Here is a 13,780-nt window from a genome sequence, read left to right on the forward strand (position 1 = left end):
AGCATATCATTCATCACTGCTTAACGAGTGCTTTCCCATTGCTTTCCCATTGCCATTTTTCCCCCTTCATAATTTTGATGGATTTTGGAAACAGAAGTGGGTTTTCCCTTTAGAGTTTCACAATTAATCTATGCCAAGTTTAGTGCAAAGTTCAATTCTCTTGCAAATAGCAGCCATTATTTGGCAGTTCATCTGTCATATCCTGGCTTGGCTCCCTGTGTTTACTATGAAATATGACTGCCAGCTCTGCTTCAGGAATTATTGAAAGTTTACATTGATTAAAAGGGGATATTTGAAGAAAATTTACAGGAGCTTACCTCTAACTTAGTAGTTTACCACTAGCAGATAAATACTAAAGACGATGCTATTTCTTCAATAATGCATATAAATCATTTAATGCATATTTAACATTGGGAAGTATTAAACTACATTAACAACTAATAAGTTAATTGCTGTTAATAATATAAGTAATTAGTACTAATAATATAGTAATTATTACCAATACAGTTACTTACAATTAAAGTGTAAACTGTGGATTCAGGGGTAGTTCTAAGTTCATGAGATAATATAGGGAATCAAATAAAAAGGCTTTATCATCTATAATGGGTGTAGAGAGATCTCTTGGCTTTCTCTCTGTTCTTAGACTTACTCGCAAAATAACGTTTTGTATACTTCAGTTTACCAAAAATTAAAAAATGCATCATATTGAAACAGAAAATAGGATTAAATACTGATGAAGAGTGCCCTCTCTTATTTGCTACCTTTTAAATGTTTTTTAGGTTCTTCTATTTAGTACTATTAAAGGGATTTTAAAAGAGATTTCCCACATGCAAGGTTTCCATTTCAGAAGTAGTTTGGTACTCTTTTCCTTTGTCCTCTTTTTTTATGCTCTGCCCAGAGTAAGTGACTTCATGTGTGCATATATAATAATAACTAGTAATAGTCAGGACATACTCGCTACTCTTTAAAAGAATTTATATTGAATTGTTCATTTCAAACATCATACAGTAGGCATTTTCACACAATGATCGAAAACTAACATTTATTATAGAAAGCAAATGATGATTCAAATTATATATATCGAATCATGCAGGGCCAACTTCAAAGTTTGATCCAATTTCATTTATTCATCTATGTGACTGGTTTTATGTCATTGTTTTGTAAGAATGCTTTTGCTGGTATTTTGTAGTTAGGCGCAGGAGAACATGGGCCTTTGCTCATGGTAGTGAGTGCAGTATAGTTGTACTTACATGTCACAACATTTTTAAGCCATACGCACACCCCTGCTTAATTTAATTACCATGTATATTCCATTGATTGGAATGGAATTATTTGGTAGTGCTTGTTATATAATTTCAATATAATATACAGGTTCAATGTATTTAGTAGACATTCACTATAATAGTTTCCCATAGCTCTTTCCCCTCTATATCATTACTTTATACTCATAAGTACCACTTATGTCAGATGTTAAACACAACTTTAAAAATCTGTTTATTCAGTGTCTTTCTTAGAAGCTGTGGGTTTTGTCCTTTTCAGCAACAGATGTGTTTACCAAAGTAATATTTAAGGGTATATATTTACAAGGCAACAAGTCCCCTTGTGTCTTCTAAACAAAACAATTTAAGGAAGAATTAGCTTTGAAAATGTGTTTTAAATTGTTTGGAAGGATATAGTCAGAGCCAATCCATGAGATAACCCTTCAGTAAAGCAATGTTCCCATGACCCTGCACCACAAGACCCAGTGGCTATATCTTTAATAAATAATGAAACAGATGTTCTCTGGAGCATTGAATGTCATTCCATTTAGGCTAACTGTGTTTACTAAATAAATGTGGTTGTTAGCAGTTTGCATTTGGTATCTCAGGCTGTGTAACAAACAGAACTAGTGAAATAATCTTAATTTGAATTCTTGATGTAAAGTCTTTACTCATTATCCTGTACAGTTTCTGTCTGTGCAGTGAAAACTAGTGGTTATGGATTCATCATAAAACTTAGAATCAGTACCAAAAAAATTTCACACATAGAATGCTTACCAAAGTAAAAAAAAGAAAACCTTCACAAAGCATACTTTAGCAAAATATTAAATTCTGAAGGCAAGATTTTGCATTCTCATAGTCATATTTCTATGATAATTACTGTTAGAAGTTCCCAAATCTCTTTAATTTCTTGAGAAAGCACTTGTACTAGAGGAATCTTTTATTTTTGAAGAGTTAGCGGGTTTTCCATTTTGTATAACATGCTGTGCTTTGCTTTTGATTTTTTTTTTTTTAAGTTTTTATTGGCAGATGCAAGTTGCAAAGTTAGTTTCTTTTTTAAGACAATTTGTTCTTATTTAAAGGTATATCAATATAAAATGCAAACAGAAGAAAACCAGTTTGATGTCTCTTTTTGCAGTTATGTTTTTAAGGATGTTCTGATGCATGGAAGACCTGGCATTTTATAATTTCCATGATCTTTCTGTAAAGAATGTTTGCGAGAATTGTCTTCAAACCCCGATGTATTTTTTAAATGAAGAATTACTGCTCTTCCCAACTTCTGATCAAGATTGTGCAGTGATAGGTTTGACTAAAATACAGTTGGGGCTGGAAGTGGTCATAAAGGATATCAAAATACAGGTGATATGCACAGAAGGACAGGGCTATCACACTGTTTATGTTGGCAATGCACATCTCCAAGTGTTGGGAACAGGCTGCGTGAGCGGGGTACAGAAAGTTCTGTGCCTGCGTATTTGTGGAATGAGCCTGACATGGGTGAACATATTGAAGATGTGATCTCTTCCTTTTATATCAATGTTCTTGGTTTTCCAAAGGGGACCTCTACCCCTAGAGAAACAGCAAATGTATTTGGATGTGTCATACATTTAAGTGATTTGAGTGTATTCCCTTTCACTGGTCCTAAATTAGAAACCATTCCCAGGCTGCTGGTGGCCTTAAAATGTCCTCACTCGAAGTTTCTCGGTTTGAGAATCAGATGGCAATCTGTAAAATATTTACTACATGCCAAATTAGAATTCGTTCACTTTCATTTACAATAGTATAGATTATAAATTTGCAACACTTCAAGATGATCCCATCTTTAAGATCCTGATTTTACAGTCGTTTGACTTGATTTCAGATTAAACCCTTAACAGTTTCTTCCCTTCTCTCCTGCCATATTTTGTGTCACCATTCCAGAATGGTGATGATAACACACTGTAAACAAGCAGGCAGTGTATGGCACTTCAGCCACAGGCTGAATGCCGTCATTGTACCTTATGTATATATGCAGTCAGTAAATGGAATTTTTCGTGTAGGTGAATCACAGGAACAAGCCTGTGTTCTCTGAGCCAACGTACTCTTTTCTTACAACACCAAAGCAAAGGAGAATTAGGAACTGAGGCAAATGTACCTGCACCAATGTAGGTACCACTATAAGGGTTGTGAATAACCTGCATGCAGGAATATATTTTTCTGTAGCAGTTGCAGAGCTGGAAAGTTTCGAGCATTTGAAGTAACATATTAAAAGTTTGTTAATCTTCTTTTTTATGACTTGAGAATCTTTTTTCTGTTTTTTCCTTCAGGATCCCAGAAGCAAGCACAAATTTAAGATCCACACATATGGGAGCCCGACCTTTTGTGACCATTGTGGGTCACTGCTTTATGGGCTTCTGCACCAAGGGATGAAATGTGACAGTAAGTGAACTTTTTCTATGTTACCATGAGGGTATTTTAGAAAGTAAGTGGCAACACTGGGTAGCAACTTCTTATTTATTTTCTGTGGAAAATACCATTTCAAATGTCAGCTATTTATAGTACTGTTACATTTCAAGTGGATATTTCAGTACTATAATAATATACTAATGAAAATCACCTTTGTTGCTGAGAACATGGTGTATTCAGTTTGATGTGGATGAAAAGCCTTTGCCAGTTTTGAGAAATCCTTTTTTTTGAACTGGTCAGGTGAATGCACTGTTGAAGGCTGACATTTCCATTCAGGTAGCTAAGGTCCAATATTCTCCTTGTGTTGCATTTGTCTGGGAAATCTCCTGCTAGAAAAATCTAATAATCAATTTAAACCTAACTCCCTTCATTGCTAATGCTGGCACGGATGCTCTGTTTTCTTAGTCATATTCCCAGCAAGTCTTCATTCCATTTTCACTTTTTTTTCCTCACACCTCATTAATGATATCTTTAGGTTTCTGAAGTAAATTATTTTATTCTGTGTTTCATTTACTCTCTACAAAATGTATTGGAAGATGGAAACTAGCCATGTTGTTCAGCTGAAAAACATGCAGCTGTAATCTTGGAAGTCTTGACGACAGTTAATAATTATAATCTTAACTTTCACTTTGCTCAGTGTTTGTAGTGTAGTCATATTATTAGCTGCTCATAGCTGTCTGAACCATTTTTATATCTACAGCCTGTGATATGAATGTTCACAAGCAATGTGTAATAAATGTCCCAAGCCTCTGTGGCATGGATCACACAGAGAAAAGAGGAAGGATTTATCTGAAAGCTGAAGTCACTGGTGACAAACTGGAAGTAACAGGTAAACGCTCATTTTGGAATTTTGCAGGCTTTATAAATGTATAGTGTAGACTGTGTGTTTATGTACCTTGGTCAAATCTTTGTGTATTAAAGCCAGCAATGGAGTATTTCCCTTCAGAAGTGTGAGAATGTCATTCAACATGTCCTTGAATCAAGAACCTCTATGAACTGTTGTTCATAAAAATAAATAGAAGAACAAAAGCTGTAGTAATAGCTTTAAAACTTCAGCAATATTAATGAGAAAATCACTGTAGTGTCAATTTTTCACATAGAAAGCAGCCCAATAGGGCAGCTAGCAGTTCAGGAAGTTAGCTATCATCTTCAGAACACAAGAAATACTCTAAACTTTCATCAGCTGAGGAGTTGTTTCCTTCGTTTCAGAGTATTTAATAAACAAAGGCAGCTTGGATTCAATCCCAAGTATTACTCCCAGTGAGTAATAAAAAAATAAATTATCGCATTCTGTAAGGTTAAGGTTACCAAGATAGGAAGGAGGGAGAGAGAGGAAGGAGAGGGTGGCAGTTCGTTTCCTTGGAAGTGTTTCTTCCCGGATTTATGAGCAAGTTCTGGTTGTGCACACACACGCACACACCCGCCACCCCCACCAACCCATTCCAAGTCTGAAGTTGCAGAAAATATACTGAAAAAAATTTTTTTTTCAAGTTGAAGGACTGTTTTGTCCTGCGAAATAGACATGTAATATGTTGTTTAACTCCAACAGGACTTCCTTGTCCTGTATCAGAGAGTGGAGTTTATCAGTCAGGATCTGCATAAGAATTTGTATTTACAGCATGTTACGTTTGTTCTGTATGTGCTTTCTATTTTAGCTGGGGTTGACTGATGATTAGTGTATCTGATATCTGAAGTGTAAGGTTGGTAGTGAACTTTAGTGTTGATTTTTCCTTTCTGTTGAACACAAATATGCAAAAAATGTTCTTTGCCAATCAGATTGCAGTGTATTTACTCAAAGGGAGAGCACAGGGCACGAATTAAGATGGACAGGAGTGAAATAAGGGAAGGAATAACAGAAAACTTTGTTCATGTGTATTTTTATAGGCAGAAGTCTGTAAAACAAATTAAATTGTAAAAGAAAGTCCCAATTTTTTATGGCTCAAAACCTTAAGAAAATTTCAAATACATGCTGTAGTAACTAAAACCAAAATAAGCATGATATAATGTAGGAAATGGAGTAGAAGACATTCATAAAAAACAAATTATGAAAAGCTTTTACCTCAGGAGAGTGGGTTGGTTAGTGTGTTGTCACAGGTGACCAACACTGCTTCTTCAGTGAAGAAAACTTAAAGGCAACAAATCTTAATGCATCACGTTAGAGGTACACAGTGAGACATCTTTAAAATTGGTACTGCAAGAAACCAAATTCAGTGTCCACACTATAAAACAAGAACAGGGTACAATGCTTTTATCGTTGCCTGTTTGGTATTGCAAAATGGAATTAAATTCAAGAGCAAAGTTACAGCGGGGCAAAGTAGGAGGTTCCTTAGGTTCTCAGCTTCTGCCTTTGTTTCTTGATGTTGTTGTTGGCAACCTGTGGATGTTGGCTGTTGTGTATTGCTTCAGCATTGCTCAGTTGAAAGGCTACAGCCTATTATGCGAAAAGGATGTTCCTTCTACCTCTGCACTTCTTTGGAGAATGAGCCTCAGTAAAGACCATACCCCGTGCAGTCAACATAAAGGAAATCAGACCATCATGTTGAGTTTTCACAGCTTATAGAACCAGCAAGCTTCCCTTCTGGCACTGTATTCATTCATGGCTTTGTTCTCTCTAAATCCGAATACCTCCATATTCTCCTGTCAAACGTTGTAGAAAGCATTGAAAAGTATGATAAAATTTAGTTAGAAAGGATCAGAACAGATCCCAAGTGATACTGAATTGTAGCTTAACTTTCCAAATAGCTTCCTGTCGATGTAGGAGGGGTAAATTTGTCCAAGGTACTGTCATTAACAGAAAGGTGGTTTCACTGAGTAGTGAGGCATTTCAGGGATGGTGATACAGGTTCTAAAAGTAATTGTACCATGAGAGAGAACTAATTTGAAAATCTTCCAAGTGACAAAATTTAATATTTACATTATTCTAGCTCACTCTGCAGCAATGTTCTTAAATATGGCTTAAACGTTCAACTATAATGCACTTAATTTGATGAATAACATGTACTTACTTTCTGATGATTCAGCAGGTTTATAATCCTTTGGGGGACAAAAATGTTTGTCACAAGTTTTTGTGGTATCAAGGCACTATAAAACAGTTATACAAATAGGTATTCTTTTACTTCAGAATTTTATTTGAAAAGATCTTGTCTGAGATATGAATATGGTTAAATTGTTACAGACATTTTGTAGGTTTTCTTCATAAGCTCTTTTTGGTGTAAGTGTACTTGGCAAATGCTGTTACTTTTGTGTTTATAAATAAAACATTTCCATCCCACAATTAAGTAGGTTTCTGGACAACAAGAAAACTGTTTACTATAACCTTGTTATGTATGTAACAAGTATGGTGCTATTAAGTTGTGTTGGTTGAGACTTATCAGTATTTCCAAGCTTTCAGAAAATTTCTTTAAATAAAAATGATAGTTGCCCAGAAAGTAAGCTGATTTTTTTTTCTTTAATAAAAAAATACTATACAGACCAAGTTTTAGGTACCATTTGTGCATGTTTAACTGAGAAGGAAATTAGCAGTTGCCAGTTAGTTCATGGATATATTGCTATGCAAAAATCTTGGACTTTTCTCCCATTACGACATTGCTTCTAAAATATTTATTCACAAAGCCTTTGTTAGAATACACAGTTCCCAGAACTGCCAAGCACAATACCACTGCCTTAAGCTTCGGGAAAGGAGGTGAATTAAATGCCCAGGAGGACTAGGAACAGCAGGAAAAATAATCAATGATTGGCTGTTTGGTTTGAGCCTTTGCCTGAATCTTTTTCAAAGGAATTACTCCGTAGGTGTTGAACTCCTTCAGCTGAATTCCTTAATATCTCTGCTCTACATCCTGTTTTGGTTGTTAATTAGCTCCTGCTGACTCTTTTGTAGCCAGATTTGATTCTGTGAAAAACATTTGTGCTGCTAAATGCAGATGTGCCACTCTGGTTGGCACCTTGCAAATACCTTCGATGGGCAGCTCACCCGGCGCGGTTCCAGCCAGGAAGGCCGACGGAGGGCGCAGGGCAACTGCAGGACACGGGCGCTCGGGGGACGCTCTTCAGTTCATTGCAGTTTGTCTTTACTTCTGCGTGATCGCTGTGAGGGTTTTGTGATGATGCCTTTTGCTTCTGAAGAAGGCCACAGCATATGACCACTTACTGAGTGTTTTCCTGATAAAATATTGTAAATAGTACTGTTTTGGTTTTTTTTTTTTTTCCCAGTGAACAGTAGGAAAGAGGCAAGGCAGACTACTGCCAGATGGAGCTGGCCAGTGGTTCAGTCAGATTTTCTAAAATATCTAACACTTTGGCAGGTTTTGAATTGAACTAATGGTGGGCATGATTCAGTCCTATATGTAAACATACTTAATTCCAGTTTACTAGGTCAGATCTTCAGTCTGGGTTGCTTAAAGGTGGACATACAGCCTTTTCTGTGTGAATGCTGGAGACTCTGCAACACTTTGTCACAAATAAGTAGGAATTTTATAGTGGTATACTTTGCCAAAACGTTGCCATCTTCCCAGCGCTAGTCAATATGCCACATTCAGTGCTCATTTGTGTTGCAATTCTTAAATATCAGTGGTTTGTTTTATAGCTACTAGCTTGAAAGTTGCATTGCATATTAATAATTTATTACACTAGCTGTAAATTGACTTGGTAGTTTTCTTTTTATAGGAACTGTCTTGAATTGCTTTTTTCTGAAATCACTGAATTTGTGACCCTTTCATAGGTGAGACTGGCTTGGGGGTTTTGCTTTTAGGCATAATAAAGCGGGTTCTGCCATTCTTAATCTATGCTTTTTGCACTGAATTTTCTACCTCCTGATGCGCATTAAAAGATTTGTCACTCTTACATTTACTTGTTGACCCATCTTATAATTTGGGGCTCTTCTGAGTGAGTTTGTAGGTGGTTGAATCACAGTTTTGAATTTTTTATTTTACTTTTGAATTATTTTTATAGTGAGTAAACAATAACTTTTGTGAGAAAAAAACCCATCTGGTACACTGACATATAAAAAGCTGACACGTTATTGGGATCCTAAACTGTGACCTATCAGTTGCTGGGAGTTGGATTTGACAGCAGCTGACAATAACGAACTGCCCTCTCGACACAGGCACCAATTTAGAGGCAGGGTGTTAGCGACTCGCTGTCAGATAATGCACCCTGCTGTTACATAAACGTTATTAAAATATATTTATACACAGCCCAGACTTTTCATGGTTTTTTAAGTGTATTTTTCTTAGCTGAAATAATACAGAAAATCTGGGTTTATTCTTCAGTGATGCTTCTGTTATTTAAAAGAAGAGGAAACCCGGCAGTGCTCTCTGCAGAGGTTGGGAGCACATAACAGGCTCTCCAACAATAATCACCCTAGGAGTTCTGTACTCCCCACCGTACGTTTTTCAAATTATTTATGAATATATGAATGCTGAGACACCCTATGGCACTGCATATTAATGTCTTGTCTCAGTGCTTGCTGTGGACAGCTGGGTTAAAAGCCCCTGCCCAAACAAGCTTGAGAGAAAAACTGGAGAATTTTGGCACATTTCTAGATTCTCATAAAAATTGTTTCCTTAAAGACCCCATCACACACACACTCTAACAATTTTATTTATGTATTTATGGTCAGTATTAGTGCCTGTCTTTGTTAGCATTAATTTTATTGTATTCTGCAACTGATTTTAAAAGGGAACATACGTGAATATTCTGGCTATTTGACCAGTTTTTAGTACCAAATGCCTATAAAGTGATCCCAAATAATTACTTGCATGTGGGAGGCATTTTTAATGTCTCAAAGAATATGAATCACATGTTTTATCTCACTATCTTCTCTCTTTTCTGGCATTCCCAGAACCTGCAGGGTTGCTGCATTCTTTACAGAAAGAGCTGTGCCTTTAACAAATGCCAACCCTGGAAGCAACTGAATACTCCTCATTTCATTCATTAAATTAACTTTACCATGAAGAAATAGGCAATGCATAGTATTTAAAAGAAACATTAGTTTTTCATAAATGGTTACCTGCATGCAAATAAAAGGTTTAACTAAAGTGCTCTCTATTTATGTAAGAATATAAACAGATAAGTTAGAAACGGAATAGTCTGAATCCCTTTTCAAATGATTTGATACATTTTGTGTTAAGGCTTCTGTTTTATTAAGCAGCTGTCCTACCCAGCAGTACATATTTTTTTATGATGATAATTTTTATGAAGGTAATCTTATTTTACAAGCAAAATACAATATCCTGTGAGATTTCCGGTTGAAATTGAAACCAGAGAACCTACTGCAGACACAAGTACTTACTAAGTGGCACTAGAGATGATGGTAAATTTTTTGTTAGTCAGAGGGAATATCTTAATAAATACAAAGGAATGAAGTATCATGCAACATTGCCTCATTTTTTGTCTTGTTTAGGAAGGAAATTCATCATCTCTTTCTTGTGTGTAAATCACCTGTGAAGCTCAGGCGTTCCAATAGTCTGCATTCATTATGTTGCCATCTTTCAGGATCCAGGAAATAGAGCGTAATGAGTAGGCACTGGTCTGGGAAGGGATATTAAGAAAAATTTTAGCAGGGCAGGGGAGTAGCTATGGAACAGAGAAAAGTATCATTTCAGAAAGCCCTTTTAGTGGCTGAAACCTGTATAGAAATTGGAAATTGTCTGAAAAGCAGGATTTATTTTGGAACCAGTTGTACATGTGAGTCACAACCAGCTCCAGCAAGCAAGCATTCAGTGATAGTTTTAATAAAACCTTATAATGAATCTTTAATGAAAGCTGAACAGCTTTGGAGGCAGCTTTGGATTTTACATATGGAGAATACAAGTACAGAAATTGGAAGACTATTTTCAGTAATAGGTAAATCTTTTAAACTGTGATTAAGGGGAGTGCAGTTAAGGTACTGTGGAGAAAGTTCCTTGGCTGGGATACGAAGATCCTCTGTCACTCACCTAAGTCATCTGTCAGCTGGGCAGATCACTGGAATCTGTATCAGAATCTTCCTCAGGAAGTAATGAGAATTATGGAATAATTTACTAACGTTTTATTGTGGGAAGACAGAAACTTTACGATGTTTTGGAGCTAACAACGGTCTCCATTTCCTTTCATATTGCTAGATAGCTTGCTAGTCGAGACCATATGAGACTTGAAGCATCTTTTAAAAGCAGCTATTCGCATGCAGTTGAGAGATTTCTGCTTATCTAAGTTGCCTGTAGGGAGTAAAAGATTGGCAAGAAATGGTTGCTGTGATTAGTAAACTGTTTTATCAGCATTTGGGAATTCAGGAAAAAGGTAGCTGTGACTCACTTGAAAAGGAACTGAGTAAAGTCATGCTGCTAATAATTCAGCTTTGTTCTAGGGACAGAAACATTTATTTACTCATTCCCATGACTAAATTTATTTGCTGGTATCACAAGAAGTTATAAATCCATAACTGCATATGAATTGCAACTTTTGAACTATGCAGTCTTATGGGAAAAAGTTCCAGTTTTGTAATCCACTCTAAATTCCTCAAATTTCTGCATGAATTTCGTCTCTTTACATAAAATGTCATTTGTTCTCTGTCAGCCCACTCTGTCTTATTTAGATATTTATTTAAAGTATGAATACCTAGGAACCAGCTCTGTATTTGCTTATGTCTTTATACTATTCCTGGAAAAGTGGGCGTTGAGGCATGGCTTCTGGATGGATACTGCTGGTTTATAAGTATCACATAATAGAACAGCCATAGGACAGTCACCAAATAGTCTACATTGTCTGCTGAGTAAACATTTGTGGTCTCTTCTTCATTAAAGATGAGAAGGAAAATGGCACATCTTTTCACAATGGCAAGTTGACAACTGTTTCTGTTTTTCAGAAGGAAAACCTGGGCAAGATTGGAATTGTTAGAAACTTCAATATATATTTCGTTTCGCCGTCTTTTCCTCTGTGTGCTTTCTCAGTCCTTGTTAAGTGTCTAATCTGGACAAAACATTACGAAATTTAGCTTGTACCAGCTGCTTTGCTCAGTACAGATGTTGTTATGCTTAATAATTATGACAGAGAACTGGCAAGTACTATTCTAAGTTTCTGTCTAAGTTATGTTCCAACTCATGTTAAACTTTATCTCACGTCAACCATCTATAAATTAGAGTAGCATCTCTATTGCAGTGTTGAGTTTAATTAACCAATAATTATAAAGCAGTATGAGATTCCTTGCTATCATTAGTACAATAGCAGAATTCAGTCACAGTAATTTGATTTAGTTCCTTGGAGTTATTTTTAATTCATCTTTTTCTGTTTCAGCCACACACAAGAGAGAGTGCCTTTGGTGGGGAGTGTAAATCTCTTCTTCCTGTCAGCTCTTTTACAGAAACCTGACCTGTCTCATTAAAAATAGGGTGCCCTTAAAGAGACGGACCACTTGGATGATAATTCTTTATAAGCACTATTTAGCATGAGTATCATCATGCTGTTTCCTCAAGAAACTAAGTACTAAGTCAGTTAAAAAAAGATATCCAAGGGTACTAATTATGCAGACAAAAGTACAAATGGGCTAGATTATCTTAAAACAAGGAGTGAGACAATGACTTCTTTGGCAGCCTGTGTTTAGTAAATGTTGCATCTCTCCTTTCCAATTCACCTTCTCTTTTTCTTGTATTTAGAGGGCTTTTTTATTTTTCTGCGTTTTCTTGCAAAAGAAAGTAGTCTTACACATGCTGCCATGTCCTCCTGCTGTCAGTGTTGTTTTCTAGACTCGGCAGCGGTATCAAGGCTAATCGGTGATGGTTTTCTCCAGGGAGCTCTCCAGGGCTAAGCCTCGGAGAATGGCTCAGCATCCATGCAGCCAATTTCTCAAAATTTCACACTGAGCATCTCCAGGTAGAATTTAAACATAAAGGATTGGTCTGAAAATGCCATGTTAAAATTAAGCCATATAGTTCAAGGAATTTTAATGAAAAACTTCCTACTGCGTATTTCTGGGAAGCTATAGAACATGTAGATTTCTGCTCCTCACACCAAACTACAGAATAGAAATAAAAATCAAGAAGTGGATTTTGAAGTAATAGCTCATGTGCCAAACCTGGCATTGCAGTCACAACTGCCATGCACAAGAAGCCAAAAAAAAAATCGACCCCAAATAAAACCCTATAGGATAAGAGAAAGAGCAATTTGCATTGAAGGCTGTCACTTCATCCTTCACTCACTTTATGGTTCTTAATCCCTTTCGGATTGTAAATATTTAACTAAAATAAGTTAGATGATGTTATTCCTCAGAAGTATTTGAAAATCACTTTTAGTGTGCTAAATTTTATTATTGGGTGGAGTTTTTTCTCATGGGTTGAAAACAGAAATGGTTTTCCAACTGAGCACTGGGTGTGGAGATTCTCAAAGGGCAAACTCTGAGTAAATGAGAATGGAGATAATGCCTCTGGACTGAAAGCTATCATTTCCCCAATTGCAACATCCCGTCAGCTTTATACAAGGGTTGTGGAAAACTACAGATGAAATGCTCAGCAAGACAGACACTTGTTTCTGTTCTGTTCTTTTAAAACACTGTGTATTTTTTCTGGTACAATTATTTGTGTAATATAGTTAGTGAATAGAATTACATTTTATTTTAAAATTTTAGCCCATAAGCATTTTCTGTCTCTCATTTTAAAAACACAAATTTAAGAAACATAACTTAGTCAGTATCAACTGTTGGTTCAAGTTAACATGATTCCTTTCCAGCCAATGATCTAATTTCAATAATTAATTTACATCAGGGTATCTGTTCTACATGAGAATTACCTTGTCAAATAAACTAATGTGTTCCAAATAAGTAGCTTGCGTTCCTGTACTCTACCTTCTTTCTACAGCTATTTTGGATATAAGGGACCAGTTATATCTGGTATTTTCTCTTCCAATTTGTTCCACCACAGCTAATACTCTCTCATTATAAATAAACAGAGCAGGTCAAACTGTTTGAAATTATGTGTTTTCTGTGGCAGTGGCCGTTTTTTTCCCCCAAAAAATTTTCCCTCTACAGCTTGAATCAAATGGCACAGCAGCTAAATAGTAGATTTGCACTAAAGCACTACTTAGCAGTTATGTCATTTGGAAGAACACGGTCA

At 36.1% G+C, this 13,780-nt stretch overlaps 1 protein-coding gene across 2 annotated transcripts in view; it reads left to right on the plus strand.

Moving 5' to 3' along the window:
* Window positions 1-13,780, plus strand: part of PRKCA (protein kinase C alpha) — a 160,822-nt gene that overhangs the window by 95,958 nt on the left and 51,084 nt on the right. For both annotated transcript variants that reach the window (XM_042802418.1, XM_042802419.1), the window contains exons 4-5: window positions 3,563-3,674; window positions 4,402-4,530. In XM_042802418.1, coding sequence (XP_042658352.1) covers window positions 3,563-3,674; window positions 4,402-4,530 — 241 coding nt within the window. The remainder of the gene's footprint in view (window positions 1-3,562; window positions 3,675-4,401; window positions 4,531-13,780) is intronic.

Source organism: Tyto alba, unplaced genomic scaffold (genome assembly GCF_018691265.1).
Source record: "Tyto alba isolate M040663 unplaced genomic scaffold, T.alba_DEE_v4.0 Super-Scaffold_39, whole genome shotgun sequence".
NCBI lineage: Eukaryota > Metazoa > Chordata > Aves > Strigiformes > Tytonidae > Tyto > Tyto alba.